The sequence below is a fragment of the Arvicanthis niloticus genome, chromosome X, assembly GCF_011762505.2.
Source record: "Arvicanthis niloticus isolate mArvNil1 chromosome X, mArvNil1.pat.X, whole genome shotgun sequence".
In the NCBI taxonomy this organism is placed as follows: Eukaryota; Metazoa; Chordata; class Mammalia; order Rodentia; family Muridae; genus Arvicanthis; species Arvicanthis niloticus.
Window position 1 is genome coordinate 33016827 of NC_047679.1, and position 19745 is coordinate 33036571.

Here is a 19745-nt window from a genome sequence, read left to right on the forward strand (position 1 = left end):
GAAGCATCTTCCTGTAAATTGAAGATGCAGGACTCTTTAAAAAATCCCATATGGACACTTTCTCGATCGTATCAAAGATGTTCCTGGAGAATCTCATATTGTCAAACTTTGCCACAAAAGAACATTTTTTTCTTTACAAATAATATAGCCCTCACACAATGAGAAAGACAGTGGCTCTATGACAATAACATCACTAGAGAGCCAAAAATATGAGATTTCTGGGCATTCAATTAGGCCATCATCTGCCTCATGGATAGCACTCCTGGGCAAAGGTGCCAGTGCTCATTTTCTGATTGAGATCAAGGAAGGTTTCTTAGTACACAAAAGAATAACTGGGCACTTCTAATAGATATTTCTGATGGGAACCAACAACACTATATTATAGCAATCTTGTTTTGACAATAAAGAAGCTGAGGGTCAAGGATGATTATTTGCTCAAGGTCATCAGGAAGTTACTTAGTTGGCTATGAACAGAAGTCTGTATGAATCCTATGTCACATTGTTTCCAGAAGGTCATGCTGCCTCTGGAGCTTTCCTTTCTTTCTGTGTATCTGATAATACTCACCAGTCTCTAACTTTTTCTCCTAAAAATCAGTAAAGGAAAAAAACCTGAACAACCCAATAACCCAAAGGGCAAAAGACTTGAATAGAAGAGGTATTTTGTACAAGAAAATAGCTGCATAGAAAATGAGCATTTGGAAAGGTGCCAAGTTAGCTTTAGTCGCCATGGATATGCAAATTAAAACCAAAAGTGACATACCAGTGGACATATACTAGAATGGGAAAGTTAAAATGATAAATAATACTACACATAGCAGAGGATATTAGGTAGCTTCAACTCTAACATGTTGCTAATGCTGATGTGAAAGGGTTTAAGCACTTTTTAAAAATTAACTTAAATATGTGTTTATTAGCTGATTTTAATATTTCACCCCAAATTTATATACCTAGTCATATTCAGACATTGGCTCCTGGATTCTCATTGGACATAACTTTTTCTACTTTACGTGCTGTGAATAACTTGAAACTGGAATTGTAGAGCTATTTACAAATATAAGACACAGCTATTTTTATTAGAGAATTGCCAGTACATCATTATATGCCTTAAAGAAATAGTTATGTATGTCCTCCAGAGGCTATGTCCATGGACTTTTTATTTATAGAAACACCAAAAAGAAAATTACCTAAATGGTACACCAACATAAAATGAGACAATAAAATGTAGTACCTTCTCACAACAAATTACTAACACATTGAATATAAATAGAAACTACCTAAAAGTGTAAGAAAAATGGAATGTGAAGGCTATTTAATGAGTTACAGACACACTACACATGCGTGTAAATACTGTACAATTCTACTTATAGGAAGTTCAAGACAAACAAAACTAATCAGTACTAATAGATTTCAAATTTTTTTTCTCTAGAATTGGTGGCAGTATTAACTGGAAAGGGACATAAAAGGTCATTTTGGTGCTACAGATATTTTATATTTTGATCTGAGGGATAGTTTTATGGGTATCTGTATAGATATACATAAGCTATACATTCAAGACATGTATACTTTACAATATACAAGTTATACCTCAGTAATAAAAAGTATACACATGCACATACCCTCTAATCAGTGACCTTGTCAATAGGGTGGAAGAGTACAAGGCATCCAACAATAGTGAATACCAACAAGAAGAAAGGTAGCCCAAATCTTGGCAGACAAATCCACTCAGTTTTACTGAAGTCCAACACACTGCCACCATGGAGATTTTCAACACCTGTACTGGCAGCACAAATGATGCATAGAGAATTTGTCTCCACCAGCACATACTCCCCAGACACATCACTGCCTGGGAAAGAATCCAGTGAACACATCAGCTGTCTCTCCCACACACCTACTGCCATAAAAGCAGAAATACAGAAATGTAAAGATAGGGACTCTTATCCAACTTAGGCAACCCGCCAGCATTTGCTGTCAACAGAGAACACTGAAGCCTGAGACCTACTGAGATGTTCCAGAAGGATGCAAAGAAACTTAAAAGTATACTGCTAAGCTTGAGGAGTTTTTGTTGCTTTCATTTTTTTAAATAAGTAAAAGTCAAAGAAATATAGTATAGACATTCCTCCAAAGAGGAAAAAGTGTAATTAGTAGAATAGTGATATATATATATTTCATTCATAGAACTTCTCAAAACTACCTAAATAAATATTAATTACATACCTACTATGTGTATCATTATGGGGAAATATGAAAAGATTGGACATGAAGAGAAGGTCATGTGATTTTGTTTATTCTCAGTGATGAGTTTCTTTACTACATAACTATATTTGAATATCCAAGACACGGGGGTGGTGGTTTTGGAATAGTTTAGTGTTTTCAGGACACTAAAAAGCACATTCCAAAGGCATTATGCATTACTGAACATTGTTTGAGTTTATGTTTCCCTGCAAGCCAATCCTAAAACAAGAAATCAGACAAAGTCAGTTTATTTGAAGGATAATTAGATGTGGAACAAAGAAGCCAGAGAAGAGGGAAAGCCTAAAATGGTAGGGAATTCAGCAGGTGAGTGGAGTGCTGAAGACATCTGGATCATAATATCACTAGGGAAGCTCTGGGAAGCCGATTTAAAACATACCACAGCATGATCCCACCCATGGAAAGGGAGTTAGATTTTACAACAGCAACTCCCATCTGCCATTGGTTGAAGACTGCTCCCAAAGAATGTTAATTTCCCAGCACTTCTGGCTTGCCAAGCAGATGGCAAAGTGGGCTCTTTTACAAAGAAGAGTGTGTGTGTGCTGGCATCTGAAGATGGGCAGGTGTGCTCTCAAGAGATAAGGGATAGAGGATTTAAACAGGGTGCCCAACACATCTGCTACCAAATAACTTTAAACAATTGGCGAGGAATTTCTGTGCTTGTGTGATTAATGTCTGCCTTTTGGAAGTGTACATACAGAAAATTTAAGGGCCACACAAACTAAATCTGCACAGTTGTAAATCTCTAGTTGATAGGTGGCCTATTAAGACATAAACTCAAGAAATGGAGCTGAAATAGTTCATAAGTACCTTGGGCCTGAAAGGTATTTTTCATTTTATAAGATTGTAAAATCACACAGACAATCCTCCACCTTCTTCAAGCCAGTATGACCATTCGGGTTCCAACCTTTTAGTAGTATAGTAGATCCTGCACTAGTGTTTCACACTCTGTCTCAAGGCTTCTCTTCTTCCCAATCCAGCTACCATATTTTAGGCATAGTAATCTGCTCAGGAAACTATTTTGATAAGCTAGTCCCCTGTTTACAACCCTTTTTTAGTTTCCAGTTGCCTTCAGTAAAAAGTTTATCTTCCAACTTCAGCAGATAAGACCATGTGGTCATTTGTTGGCTCTTTAATTTTCCTCCATGGTTTAGCCAACAGGTTGAGTCTCTTTAAGTCCCAGATATGCTTTAATAAAAGAGTATTTTTATGTTCTTATTTTAAGAACAAAATAAGAAACAGGAAACCATTTGTACGCAAACTTTATGATCACAATGCCCACCTGCTATGCTCTTCTCAAAAGTTCCAAACCTCTGGCCACACCTCCAATGAACTCTTTCACTTTCTGAACCTCTAATTTAGAGGTTACTTCCTCCAAGAAGTCTTCCCTGAATACCTCAGGCATATGTTTTCTTAGAAATCCACACATATTTTGTGATTATGTCATGTATCTTTTTTTTTTTACTGAATGTTCTAGGAAGTCAGAACTGTATGTTATGCTTATATTACCAAAGTTAATATTTACTCAAAGTTGTTAAGACTTTTTTACTTCATAAATGAAAAGATCATCGTTCATCTGTCCTATTTCCTGTCTAATTCTGTATTTTATGGAAACCCACTACAGTATGCTTGCTTGTACACATGCACACTTGTACGTCCTTCACCCTTCCCTACACACTAAACTAGTAGATCTATTCTTTGTATCCCACTTTAGATTTTAGTTTTAGATTCTCCTGTCATAGCAACATGGCACTTCACTTTGTGGTTTCCCCATGCCAACCAATTCAAGAATAAAGTTATGCTTTAGTGTCCTTCATCTCCTCAGGGTTTAATATAGTATAGTCATGTAACACCTGTCAAATAAATGGCTATTTGCAATAACTGATAAGGTACAAGATACATTCTCTGCATGGCCTCTACTTCTCAAGAAAACAAAGACTCTTTCTGACTACCTGTCTAGTATCAGAAACCCATTACAGATGGCACATCTGTAAGCCTGAAAATCAGCAAGCTTTGTCAGCATCAAAAATAGAATAACTTAGAGTGATATCTTTGGATATTAAGGCAACTTTTCTTTTCTGGCTAGGTAAACAACCTCCTAAGGCCCTCTGTCAGTGAGATTGCTCAACAGTAGTCACTTGTCAATTACAGTAGAGCTGCTGTACTCAAGGAAAGGAGATTAATATTCTGTGGATTCTTAGCATCTCTGAAGTAGCAAGGAAAACAGACCTGCTGAATCTCCCACATCTCAGCCTTATGCTGGAAGGAAATACCAATAGAAAAATGGTGGATATGGTTAGAGATGGAAGGATTTTTCCTCCTAATTGCCTTCCTTAATGCCTTTGTTGCAGGTAGCATAGCATCACGTGCAATATCTTAGGTTTCCAACAATACTGTAGCTATAAACAAAAAGACTGCAATAGAAGTCATGAAGGAAACAAATGGACATCTAAAGATACCAATCATTTGTCTCTAGCATGTAAACAATAGGATCAAATTCAACATCCTCCGTTTATTGAAGATGTAAATGATATGCACATGGAACAGTAAGAGCTCATGGACACAAATGAAGCATTATACACTGTCACGAAAGGAAATTTCAATCAGCAAGAAAGAACAAACTCTGAAGATTCAATAAGCACATTTTTGTTGGGCTCTTGTATGTTCAGCACTGTTCTAAGTGCCTAGGATATATAGGATTAAATGAACCAAAATCTTTGCCTCAGAGAGGACATATATCCTAGTGGTAAACTACCTTTGTAAAAGGATGCTACTTGAGTTTCCCAAACACCTATATCTTCCATCTGATGTTTTGCAGTAAATTTAAAGATGATATTCCTTGTTACAAATAAAAGTTTTCTTCTTTGTTTGTCTGCATGCCCCCTACCAGTTGTTTGTGCCAGCCCCATAGATGTTAAGAGAAACATTACTAACCAAAATTGGGCCAAATTGATTAAAGTAAGTTTTATTTGTGTACATATGTTGTCTTATACTAAGGTAGAGTTCAAATGGTCTACACTGGACATGAGAAGGATAGGAGTTTTATATCTCAAGAGTAGTAGGTTTCCAAATGGGGGCTATGGCAGGCAAATAAATAAGGGTCAAAAGGCATAACAAATTGTTTATAACAACCTTGTGAAACAAAGGCATGGCTGCTGTTTCCTGGAACAGGCAATGTAGAACCATTTGCAGTTAATGTTATAGGTGAGGCATGGCCCAATCCTTGAAACAGAAGCTTAGTCATGAATAAGAACAAACCTACTTTGTCTTTACTATTAGATGGTTTTCATGCCCAAGATAGAGGCAGGCTGGTTTAACAATAGAAAACAAGCATGAAGCCAAGGACACTACTCTTTTCTTTACTTGTTTTCTTCTGCCTGGTTGGTTGAACATGCTTGTCACTGGTAATGGAGTTCTGTCTTCTCTCTGAGATTTCTATTGGAATATCTAGGGTTTACAGGGCTTCAGAATTCAAAGGAGGACAGAATGTGACTGCTTCTCATAAGCTGTTTTGTCATGTTTGACCCTTTGACTTTGCTATGCCAGTGTCCTCTATTCTGTGTTGAACTATAATTCAGTCTAATGCAGAAACTAAATTAATCAATATCCAAATGTCCAAAGCTGACACATAGATAATCTACTTTGCCAAAGAAACTCCCATTAGGGGTCAATCTTCTGAGTCCAAGATTTAAATCTGGGCTGGTCTACTTGCTAAATTTGTGATCTGGAGCAAGCTGATTAAATTCCTTGAAACATAGTTTCCTTGCCTGCAAATGGAGATTATAGTCTCTACTTCTTCAGTATGGTAATTACATGGGGTAATACTTGTAACATTCTTTATACTATCACAAAGAACTTGGTATCTTTTGCATTGCTTCCTTTACATCTACTTCATTTGGTGGATCTATATTCTTTTAGTTTACATGCATAGTTATCCCAGTAGAGAGAGAGCCATGGCAGTAAGCCTGTGCTGCAATTAACAAGTGCCAACTTTCTTTTTTCTTTAATGCTTTATGCATATGAGTATTTTACATGCACATATATCTATGTACTCTGTACATACTCAATATCACAGAAGCCAGAAGAGGACATCAGATTTCCTGGGACCGGTGTTACATGCTTCTATAAAGGTGCTGCAACTGGAACCTAGGTCATCTAGAAGAATAGCCAGTGCTCTTAAATTGCTGAGATACCTCACCATCCCCAAGTGCCAGCTTTCAAACATATGTTATCCAGTTATTCTCTTAAAATATTTATACTGATAAATGTCAATAATTCCACCTGCCCCATAATCTACTGACAGAAATTTCATTTTATTAAGTATTCTTTTCAAGAGTAACTGAAGATTTCTTCCCCTTCATTTAAAGGGGAAAATCGTAGCTGCAAGGTAAAATAGAGGATACAGATGGAGCATTCAGCTTGTTCATTTTGTTTTTGCTCTCAGACATTTTCTGAATCACACTTGTGTTTTAGAAACTGTTGAAAAATGACATTTGATTTTTAATTTATTTTCTAACAGTCCTAATGATATAGATTTCATCACCATCATCATCCCCATTTTACAGATAAAGAACTGAGGCATATATGTACCAATGCCAATACTGAGATTTGAAGCCAGGTAGCATGTCTCCACCAAGACACTATGCTACCAATAACAACACATCTCAGAAGAGCCAAGGTCTTAGCAGGCTGAGTCACAGAAATAGTCTTAGCCTTGGCCATTTGCTTCCAGGTCAAAAAATGAAAGTAACATCTAAGACACTCTTTTAAGTTTTAAGACTATTAGCTTTATGTGAGCACCTTGAGAGGAAAGTTATTTCTAGAAGAAAATGTATTATCTGGTACGATTCTCTGTTATGCTCTGCATCAGGTACTCATCCTAAATTTCATGGTCCATGAGAGAGATGTTTGCGTGTCTTCAGGTAGTAGAACATTCTGTTCTCTGTGTTAGTTAGGTCATCAGCCTTACTTTTCATTGTTCTCATCCTTAATGTCCATTCAAAGAAAAATGTAACATGACAAAACTCATCGGCTATAGGCATTTTTATAAACTATAAATTTAGGTTGTTATTTGCAATTATAAATATTTTATTCTTGTGGCTTGTATAATGGTTTGATCTCTTTCCATAAGCTAAAACTAACAAAAGTGTGAATTTTGCTGCAATGCAGAAGTTCATGTTCAGAACATATTCGTATTTGCTTTTGTTTGTGGAGGAAAGGAACAATTACATGGATGGGTTTGTAAAAATCATTCCTAATGTAGGATTGCCTTTCCCCTAAAATCCTTTGTACTAGCATACCATTTCCTACAAACAAATTATCATAAGCTTGATAGATAGAGAGCAAAGGATAGGAGAAGGGAATAACAACTATTCATTGAAGCTCAAACCCAGTCTCACATTGTAATTCTTTCCCTAGTGCCATCCAGGATTGTCTTCTAAATGTCTTACATGCATAGTGCTCTGACCTTCAAACAAGCTTCACTGGGAACCCAAAGACAATGACATTAGGCACCTAATTTAATTCAGCTTCATTATTTGAAACAAAGAAATAATTCCTTCCCTTGAAGGGTTGTTGTGATAATATATAAAAAGTGCTTGGCCCGGAATATAGTACTACCATCCTTGTTAGAAATTGTACTTTCTGGGATGGAGAGATGGCTAAGAGCAGAGACAGTTCTTCCAGTGGACTCAGGTTCAAATTTTTTGAGCCAATCTAGACTACTCAGTGTGCTACAGACCAATGATAGACATGGGGTTTTGTTTGTTTGTTTGTGGGAGTTTTGTTTTGTTTTGGGACATGATATTTCTATTTAGCTCTGGGTGTGTTGGAATATACTATGTAGAGGAGACTGGCCTCATAGTAATTCACAGAGATCTGCCTGACTCTGCCTCCTGAGTGAGTGCTGGAATTAAAGGTATACACCAGGACATCTAACAATAGACTTTGTTTGAAAAGACAAGATGACCTTTAATCTTAGTATTTAAGAGGAAGAGTCTCTGTGAGTTCCAGGCCAGTCAAAGGTATACAGTGAAACCTTGTCTCAAAAAAATAAGCAGATGGCTGCTGAAGAATAACACCTGAGGTTAACCTCTGGCTTTGACACAAGCATGTTTATACACACACACACACACACACACACACACACACATGTATGCACACACATGCACAAGTTCATTCAGTCCCCAGATTCCTCCATGTATTTTTTTCACATCTATGCAGTACATGCTCCAAGAACCATTCTGAGAAAAGACAATATTGTAGTAAACCAAACATACAGGTACTCTAGCATAGCAGAATTTGTCTTTCTTTGGGAATAGCAGAATATTGAAACAAAGAGACAGTGGAATATTTTAATTAGTTCTGGAATGAAGTTAAAATAAGATGTTGATGGTGACTTTTTAACTGACTATGTTATTAGGGCATATGATTAAAGGGAAGTAAAGGAAATGAGCGCACAGGTTTAGTAGGTCCCACAAGTTCATTTGAGTGAGAGCCAAGAATAAGCAGTAGGAAAATAGAAGAATATAAATCTAGAAAAGTCAACAAGGGCAAAACTCCATGTAGTTCGTCCCAGTCAGAACTTGGGGTTTTATTCTGAACATGATAGGAAACCCCTAAGGAACGTGGCATTTTTAAAGATTCAATTTTCTTTATTTTAAGTAGCCAGAAACATCAGAAACAGTAGCTATATGACTCCTAATGCACTATCCTTCCTACTCAGGTCCACATTCTCTAGACTTGAATGTTCTTGGTTTCTTGATTTTACTTCCCTTGCATGATTGGCTGTGGTCTTCTTCCTAAATCTGTTCTGTGCATTTTGACTCCTTTGCCATTTGGCCAACCAGGTTCAACATTCTCCTATTTCTATGTGTATTGCTCCTGTGATTCATTACCCATGATCTTGCTCAGCAAGCATTTAAGCTTGGCCATGAAAGCAAAGTGAAGACATAAGGGAATGAGAAATAGTAGCTCTGATTAGAAAGTTTAATTTCACAGATTTCTAGGAATCTTCAGATATCAGGATTTTTTTTAATTAACTAAGTGAAATTTTCTCCCAGATTATGGAAATAATTACAGTATATTATCTTTCTGATCCAGATCAATGTGAAATCAGACAGAAGCTGCAATAGTATATTGCAATTGTTTCACCCCCTTCATTAAGATTATTGTTGTTTGGTTTGTTTATCAAATACCAGCTTCAGTAACTTCACACTGAAAGCAGATCTCCTTTCCCAGCCAAGTCATGGAAGATAAACTTAGCTTATTTGGGAAATTACAAAATGAAATTGTACAGGTTGATTTTCAGTGCCAACACCCAAGGTCTGGGAATTTACTCCTGTGAAGTAAGGATCAAAACAGGCATGATGGACTCTCTTCCAGACCTGTATAGCTGTTACAGTATTGAAAAAAACAACAGTTTGATATGCATGATTCCATGCATGCATGTGAAAAAAGGAAATGTGTGACTAGATAGTCACTGTTTGGCTTCATCCACAGCTTAAATTTGGTGTCCTTTGAAAAATGTAATGTTTCAAAGGGAGAATAATTATTTCTGTTCACTTATTAAGGGATGACTAACTTGCTTTTGGCTGCTCTACAAGTGAATCATGGTAACAGTTCCCAACTTTGGACTTCTGGTGTTCTGATGTAATGCGTAGCTATTAAAAGAAGAGGAAAGAGAGTGGGTGAGAGTGAGATCACACAAAGACAGAACGTAACACAAAGTGAGTTATCGTAATTTATGAACTGCAGCTACCAGATCTATCCACTTCAAGGTGTTTTTAAGTGACCTGGGTAAGGATAGTTTACCAGTTACTATCTGTCCACCTACCTCAGCAAAATATAGAACCTAATTAAGACCTAAAATTTGGAGGGATTCAGTGCAGAAGATATGGGGTGGAGATTTGGTAATGAATATTGTTTAATAGCCATAACAGGAACAATACTCATAGAAATAGGAGAGCTGCATTCAGTGAAAAAGCCATGTAGTAGGTAAAAATCAATCTATTCCTTGAATGTTTTTCTAAGCAAATTTGATTTAATGTGATGTGGAAGATAATATTTGAGGGCAAGCAAAACAAACCAACAATCCCTCTTTGTTTTTTTAAGTGTGTGCAGTTTATTCTTCAGTAGCAGCAGAAAATGGGATGGGGACAAGGAAAAGAAGGCAGTTGAGAAATGGGAGGCTGTACAAAGTCCCAATGGAGGGTGCTGATGACTTGAATTGCATCCTGCCAGGGACCAGAGAATACACATCTCCTCCAAGTCTTTCCTCATAGTTGAGATGCTGTGTGATTGTTTGAAGGTGCTCCCAAAGCATGTTAAAGGCCCTCTGTGGTCAGGGTCAACATCCTGTCCTCTTCCCTCACCCTCTTTACAGTACCACCTCCCAAAAAATCTAAAGAGATGAAATATATTGTATCAGATCTTGTATTGCACAGGTATTTTTCCTATGGTAACCAGCAGTCAGGAGTAGACAGTTCCTTCCTTTCACATCCCTTCTCTACCCTCCTGTACAAGGTGTCCCTGCTGTCTTCTGAGGAAAACGCAAGTGTGCCAAGGAAAAGTGGATAGGAAATTAGACACTGGCCTGTGGTGACTGGCAGTCCATCCTGGCTTTGTCCCAGGCTCTGGCAGAAGGGGATTAGAAAGGCCAGTGCTTCCTTGGAATGAAAAATCACTCAGAGAAGAGAATCTTTAAGTATATCCATTTTCTTTGCCCTGTTTTCTTTCTGCATTTCATCTAGTTTCAGATCTGTCATTACTTTAAAAGGAGTGTCAGAGTGTTGGAAATAGTTCCTCAAGTAGCTCTAATAAATCTCAAATTGTCACTTATGATGCTAACTTTCTTTCACCTAGTATCTTATTGTACAGTTCACAGATACTATTTATCTTAGAATAATATGACATTACAAATACAGTGGTGTGTTCTTAAGATTCTACACCAGATCCTCTGCATATATGTTGTGTCTATTGGCTTGGTGTTTTGTGAGACTCCTAAAACTGGGAACAGGTGTATCTCTTACTCTTTTGCCTGCTCTTGGGACTCTTTCCCTCCTATTGGTTTAATTTATCCTTGTCCTGGCAAGAGGGCTTTTGCCTATTCTTATTGAATCTTGTTTTGTTGTGTTTAGTTATTGTCTCCTGGAGGCAAGCTCTCTTCTGAGGAGGAAACAGAGAGGGAGTAGGTCTGGAAAGAGGGGACAAGGGTGGGAGCTGGGAGGAGTGGAGAGAGAAAAAGTGTGGTCAGGATGTATTGTATGGGAGAAGAACCTATGTTCAATAATAATAATAATAAAGGGAATCAGCTATGTCAATACCCTTCTTATTACTGAAACTATGCTATCTGAAGTCTTGTACGAAAAGTAGAATGACATCCCTAGGATCTCCAGAACACCTAAGGTAAGCATAGAAGCCATACTGAAAGTCAACACACCTTCTAACCAGATAAGAAGAAATAAGCCTGCAAACTTTTATCTGGCAATTTAAGACACTGAAGGAAGAATAGACAAAAATATGAACTCAGAACTTTATTATTTGTTCAAATTGTCATGTAATATTGGTGTCTAAAGATGAGGTTTAACTCCTGCTAGAATTTATAGAGGCTTGGTCTTTACTATTACAGAGCATTTGGTGTTGTGTATTGTTAAAAATCTCCTCATTGTTTTCTACACTATATTCCATGTGATTTTGCATGCATGAATGCATGCACACTAAATTCATGAAAATTATCAAATCAATGATAACACAGTATATTTGTTGAGTACTTTTATGAAGACTTACTGAGTGTGTGTTGGCTTAATGGCATCTATACATAGTGATATACCAGTTGTACAAACACAGATTTTCCACTGGCCCATGTGACAGATTCAGACTATGTTAAGGGTCAAGGCTATTAATTTGTCTTGTTTTTCTCTCCCTTTTCTTCTCTGAAAGCATCTAATTTATTACTACACTCATGTGGGTTGCTGCTCTTTATATTATATTCTTTGAATTTTTCTTTTTCACAAAATCCTGCAAAGAGATTTTATCAAACCTTAGAATATCAGGATTCTACTTCTCTCATTGGGGCTTCTTCGGGAGAGTAAATTAGAACATCCTAAAGCCACATATATATGTAGATATCTAAGTATTATGTGCAAGATATCTTACCATGACTCTGCAAATGTCTAAGAGTAAAACGTGTTTACATTTGATATGTCCTCATTAGAAAAATTGATGAAACCTGAGTTGTTTTAAAAGTCACAAAGAGGAGTTTCAACTTTCAGTTTCCATTCCTCTTCTCACCTCTTATTTCACAGTGCAATTCCACAGGCTCTCCCTACCAGGTGGGTGGCCTGACACCACCCAGCTGCTTTGTCATTCATTCTGTGTCACCCTACTGCTCAGAAACAAAAGTGACACATGTACTACCCACAACCCCATCAGAAATTCAAGGCAATGACATCTCACAATATCTCTACTGCTGATTTAAGAAACCTTCCATCTCTAACTTCAGTAAGGTTCCTTCCCATTTTGTAAGACTCTCAGCAACTGTCTGATAGGACAATGGTTAATATGCTGTCTGCTTTCTTCCATGTGTAATCCCAGAGGTCTTTGTAGTAGAACTGCATAGTTGGCAGATTGCTAAATAGTTTATACCTCCTCAACAAGCAGGGCCCAGTCATTGTAGAGAATAGACGGAAAAACATCCCCTACTGTAATTGGGTTCAGCCATGTGGCTAAACATCATCTTTTTTTGGCAATCTTTTTCTCTTGAATAATTTACTAATCATTCTAAAAGAGATTTATTACACAGCAGATATATATATATATATATATATATATATATATATATATATATATATATATATATTCAATATCACTCCTCTAGTGTACTCTGACTCTTTCCCCTAAAGTCTTTACCTCTTGTCAAAATTCTTTCATCTTTACATTCTTCTTTATTTTTTTCTTCCAAAATAACCCTTTAATTTTGGGAACTTTTGGTGACTAGGAATGATCCTAATTAAGACTTGCTAGCCTGTGCTTAGACAAGAGTGGACAGAATGATACTTGCAGAGCTTAAAACCACTGAAAGACATTTTTTCTGGCAATTAATTCTAAAATGCTAAGGCAAAAATTTATGGCATATGGTTGAAATTATAAAAATAGGCTCCTAGGTATATCTGAAAGACTATATGTATATGGGAAAGAAATGAAAATATTTTAGCTAGACATAATACAACAACATAATTCCTGAACCTAAGGGCTGGTGTTCATGAAGAGATGTAGGGGAAGGGGACACTGGGATTTAGGATGAACAACTCCATCTCTGGGCTAAGTAAAGTACTTTAACAGCTGGTGTTTCTCAGACATTTTCAGAAAAGCCTACTATCCCACTCACTCAGACACATGCATGGACAGCAAAACATCTTAACCAATAACCCATTTAGAACAGATTGAGAGAAGATATAGAAGGATCATACAGACACCCGTGGGAGAGTTCACTTTCATTAGGCATAGCCATAGATACATTTGTTTATTTAACACCCCAACACATGTCTCCCACTGGCCTCATTTTGAAGGACCTGCCATATTTACAGAGGTAAGACAAAGCTACCATGATAATAACTGGCTAAAGAGTTGAAACAGTTAAGTAGAGGCCTATGAATCTATAGTTAAAACAGTAAGATGATGCAATTGTAAGATGCCAATTAACCCTATTTACAATCCTTCCATGAGCCTTGGTCTTCTCATTATAAATGAAATTGTTGGGAGGAGGTAAAGTGTAATAATATCCTGGCACGTGGTAGTAGTTCATTTAAATCTCTTAATCCCTTTACAAAGATACTACCTGTTTTCTCACTTCAGATATTGGATTCTATAAACACTTATATGTGAATTTTAGCAGCAGTGTAATAAAAGTAAAAATTCAGAAATCAGTTGACAGGAACCCTCATTGCAATTCTGCAGCTTAGAGGTATATATAATAAGAGCGTAAACACACAGGCCCTTTTCGGATTGCTAGATAGAACCCAACTCCTCCTTTCATGATGCATGTGATGTTAGACAAATGATTTAAGTTCTCTGTGTCTCAGCTGCTGCACCTAGAAGATAAGGCTAGTATTCCCACATACTTTGGGATCCGTTGTAATTTCTAGATCAGCTAATCTGTGCCAATGCCTAGAACTGTACTTGGCATGGAAGAGTAGGTGTTATCTTCTCATGTGCACTTTGATGGCAAGTATAAACTGTATTGACACAACTATAATCTGACACTAGTTAAGGTGTGTAGAACAATTCTTATAATAATGGGGTTAAAAACCAGCATCTTGCACAGAGTACGCTACTACTCTAGCACTGAGCATGTTCCAGTCATTAAAGTGTATACAAGTCCCATTGGGCTCCCTTAATACAATTTTAATTTTTATCAGCTAGAGTCTGACCATTTAGTGACCTTCCCATCTATGCAGACAAAGAACAGTAGAGAAGACAAAGGCTATTGTCTTAAGGTTCACTATTACTGGGATAAAACACCATGACTAAAGCAATCCGATGAGGCAAAGGTTTATTTAGCTCATACTTCAACATCATTGTTCATCAAGAAGGAAGTCATGATAGTAACTCAAGCAGGGCTGTAATCTTGAGGTGGGAGCTGATGCAGAGACTTTGGAGAGATATTGCTTACTGGCTTGCTCCTCATGGCCTGCTCAGCCTTCTTTCTTATAGAACCATAGACCACCAACCCAGGGATGGTGCTACCTACAATGTGCTGGGCATTCCAACATCAATCATTAATTAAGAAAATGCCCTACAGGCCTGCTTACAATCCCATCTTATCGAGGTATTCTCTCAATTGAGGACTTCAACTCTCTGGTAACCCTCATTTGTGTCAAGTTGACATAAAACTATCCAGCACAGCTATCAAGGTAAACTCCTTGGCTTTTAAAGTAGATAGTGATTAGATAAACTTATTAAGCTGTTAGAGCCATCAAAATCTCCCCAGAAGGTGTGTATAGGTTGTACTACAAAGAATCTGATTTCTCAGGTCTGGAAGGGAGCCTAAGAATTTGTATTTCTCACAAGCTGTTGGGTTGATGCTGCTAGCCTGGGTGCTGCACACTGTGAAACTGCTAAGCCAATGTATGTCTTAAATCCTTACTACATGTGTATGGACGGTGGGCAAAACATTTTATTTAAACTCTCTGCCTTAGAAATAGAATCAATGACTTTCACTTTCCCCAAAAAGAATTTTTTTCATTTCAAGAATATTATGTATTAATATCTACTTGTCCATTTAAAAAATCTGTTGTTTTTTTTTTTCTTCCCTAGTTGCATACTGCTGTAACCAAGATCCAGGTTCCAAGGCCTGGCTTTAACTATACATTTGCCCACATATGTGTCCTGAATAATGATAAGACTTGCATTGTGGATGACATAGTACATGTCCTGGAAGAGCTAAAGAATGCTCGGGCCACCAATCGGACCAATTTTGCTATCACATATCCGATCACTCATTTAAAGGATGGAAGGGCTGTCTATAATGGGCACCAACTTGGAGGTGTCACTGTACACATCAAGGATCGGGTGAAATCTGCAGAGGCCATTCAGCTCACCTACTATCTGCAATCAATCAACAGTCTCAATGACATGGTTGCTGAGAGGTGGGAGTCCAGCTTCTGCGACACTGTCAAACTATTCCAGAAATCCAACAGCAAAGTCAAAATATACCCGTACACATCCTCGTCACTGAGGGAAGATTTCCAGAAGACCAGCCGTGTATCAGAACGTTACCTGGTCACCAGCCTGATCCTGGTAGTCACCATGGCCATTCTGTGCTGCTCTATGCAGGACTGTGTCCGCAGCAAACCCTGGTTAGGCCTACTTGGATTGGTGACCATAAGCCTAGCCACTCTCACAGCAGCTGGGATAATCAATCTTACTGGTGGAAAATACAATTCCACCTTCCTGGGAGTCCCTTTCGTCATGCTAGGTAAGTACTGCCTTTCATGTTCCTTGGTTTTGTTACTTGTATGCTTCTTTGTTTTTTATTGATGATAGTAAATAGTTTTCTCAAAACCCCATTTGACAATTTTATTTCACTACAGTGAGAAGGCATAGAACCAATACTATTAAGTACTGATCATCACCAAGGATCAACCTAGCCTGATACATATGTCAGAAAGCCAAAAGCTTTGGCTCCAGCCTTGTTTCCACATTTAGTAGCTCTGTAGTATTTGGCAGATATCAATCTTGTCTTTCCCCCAGTGTCTTAGGGTGTATTTCCTCAAAAGTAGACCTGAGTAGGAGATGTATATACAAGCAGTTTAGGAAAACTCTAGTAGTGCGAGTATGGGAGTGAAGAGGTGAGGTGGGAAGGCAGGCAAACCTAGAGTATGTTAAGGTACTGCTTTGAGTACTGGTAATGGGTACTCCAGTTCCCCTGGAAATTTTTAGAAGACTGACTAGATCACTCAGAAAGGTCCTCTGTGAAGACTGGGGAAGCTGGGCTGTTTACACTGAAGTCCTGTATGAGGAAGCTGGGCTATTTACACTGAAGACCTGTGTGAGATTCACTGAGGGCTGCTCCCTTGCATAGCACTTTTCTTCAGCAGCTGGAGAAACTCCCCAGGTGACTTTGTGGTGAGAAGCCCTGGGGAGTTTTAGAATTGCAAATGGAAGGGCAAATGGGTTAGGCTACCTTGCTTGGTTTCTCTATTAATGACTAGAGTAGATGTGATCATCACACAAAATGATGTGATCAGTAAACAGAAAAGTATCCTGTGAAATATCAGTAGGAAGGTATCTTTTATGTTATCTTTTATGTGGCCAAGTTAACTAGGGAAGAACAGCAGTGATTCCTCAAAAGATATAATGCTCAAAACAAAGTCACAATATTCATAGCATCAGCTCTTCTCCCTGCCTGCTATTGAAGATGAAACATCTAGTGCATCTATCTAGGTGGTAAAGGTCCTGTGAGCCAAAGATTCAATGAAGTTAGGTTAGCTTTCCACCCCCCTCCCCATTTTCTGTCACAGCTTCTCATCAATTTCTCCAACAAAATTAGTCTGTCACTTGGAATCAGATACGAATGTTACAAGGCAGTTATGGAGTTGTTGTTGTTGTTGACTGGAACATCATCATGACTTATTTTATTAGTATGGTTTGTGCCATATTTTAGATTGCCAATTTTTGAAAAAACAGGATTTTCTTAAGTAATCTCAGCAGAATTACACAATTTAATGACAAGCAGGGTTAGTGGAGCTACATTCTGCCCTCAATGCTTTATGACCTGTGGGAATTGAGACCTAGTCAACAAACATATACCAGTAGCTTTTATGGAAAGCAGGGCACTGTGGAGAGACTAAGCTGTCTGAGAATCTGCTGGATCAATTTAGTTGTCAGAGTTGAAAACAATAGAGAAGGAAGCTTCTGTACTACCTGCTGCATCCAGTCTGATAAGAAGGAAACACAATCTCTCCGTTTAAAATGACTCCAGCACTCTGTAGGTCAATTGTGGACTCCAAGGCTGTTCCTCAGAGTGGGGACGACAGTGTATTAGTGACTTCCTCGGAGAGTTGAGTCAAAGTTTAAATTAAGATGTGGTGCTCAGTATTTGTCACACGCTTGACTGCTTGGATTTTTTTTTAAACTTTTCACTTTAAAAATAGTGTTTCTGTTGTTGCTTTTGCAAGAAGATAAACAAGAATAAGAAGTTGTTTGGGAACTGAATTGAGATAGAAAGATTCTTAAGGTGAAGAAAAAAGGGATGTGAAAGCTTAGAAAAAGGACTGAAAGTTTGGCTTTCTGGCACTCTAACTTATTACCAATGATCACAAGGAGGATTACAGTATTTAAAGCTTCTTAAAATTAATGATAAATAAAAAACATAAAATTATAGTATTTAAAGCTGCTTAGAATTAATCTTCAAGGAACAATATTCAAACCTGATTTTACTAAGTACAATGAACTGAAAATATTCATAACTTCTTGAAATTGATTGTACAAAATAAAATTAATTAGAATCCTTAATAGTTCCACCAAACCTACCTTGATATATAGATATAGATATAGATATCCAGAAATTAAGTAACTAGACAACTTTCCAGATATAAGCATCACTGAACTTTACTTCAGAATTTAATTCAGGAAACAAAACAATAACCACAAAAGTAAACAAACAGGTATTTGCACTCAAAGAGAACAAGCACACCAGGTAACTAGTATTCCCAGACTTGTTTGGAATTTGTGAGGAATGTTACATGCTTTGGTTTAATGGAGACTTTTCCTGCTGACAGTTAGCACACAATCTTTGTATATATCATCAGCCTGTAAGGTTCTCACATTACTTAATCACAGCATGAATGAAAGATAAATATTTTAGTGGCTAAGGCTCATTTTCAATAAAGGCTGTGCATGATGTAATTGGTGTTTAACATGCTCATAAAGCTAACAATGCCTGGATTTAGAATACTTGTCCTTCTGGATTTCTCAGATAATCCTCAGAGTAGAATTGTAAAATGAAATATAAGCAAGAGCAGATTCATGAATGTATTCAAAATCAATGTTTACTTCTGTTTATTGATGACTAGTCCTAAAATAACAGTAGATGTTTCAAAAGAACAAGAATAAATGAGGTGCTAGGTGTTTATAGATACTTTAAACGTTTATAGATGTTTAAACATATCATTTAGGTGTCTAATAATTTGTTGTCCATAATATAAAATGCTTACTTAAGCTTAACCTAATCATGTTATTTTTAAAACGTTGTGATTTAGTATGTAAAACTATATCAAATCAAGACATATGTATGTATATTCGTTTAAAAAAATTATAAAATATTGAATGTAGAAATCTCCTTGGTTAATAATAATAATCATAATGTGACAAGTATTATAAATTTCAAATTCAACATTCTTAGTGTAACCCCAAGCACATGAGGCCAGATCCAGCAAAATGCCAAAATGAGAACTGATTACAATAAAAAAAAATTAATACTATATGTGGTAAGCAGTAAGGTTAACCTGACAAAATTCCACAAGAGGAAAGTATTTGAATAAACCCTGAGAAGTCATAACGGGATTTGATTTTGTGTTTCTAGCTAAGATGATACATGATATCTCTGGCAAAAAGATTATATCCTACACAGATGAATCAGCTTGGCAATGATGTAAGCATAAATACCTCATGATTTAGAATGTTTTTCATCAGTGCCTGCATATTAGACACTTTCAATTCTGCCAAAACCTCTATCCAGATGAGTCAGGGTAGTTTATCTAGAGCTGAAATCCTCAAAGGTCTACAGTATTATACATGTTTGTCATTTTTAGTTGCCAGAATTTAGAGAAGAATTTACTTGGCTATATTAATGTCAGGTAGTGAGGCATTAATATTTATAAGTGTCTTTTAAATCTATTTTAACATGTCATCTAAGGAATGAGAGGTTGTGTCATTGTTGTCTAGTTGAGTATGATTTAAGAAATTAGCATATGTTTTGTATGTGGAAATTCTCC

The 19745-nt window shown here is 37.1% G+C and overlaps 1 protein-coding gene across 1 annotated transcript in view; it reads left to right on the forward strand.

Moving 5' to 3' along the window:
- The window catches only part of Ptchd1 (patched domain containing 1), a 49800-nt gene that overhangs the window by 21086 nt on the left and 8969 nt on the right, over positions 1 to 19745 (forward strand). Inside the window, exon 2 of the mRNA XM_034485617.2 lies at positions 15565 to 16225. Within this exon, the coding sequence (XP_034341508.1) occupies positions 15565 to 16225 (661 nt within the window). The remainder of the gene's footprint in view (positions 1 to 15564; positions 16226 to 19745) is intronic.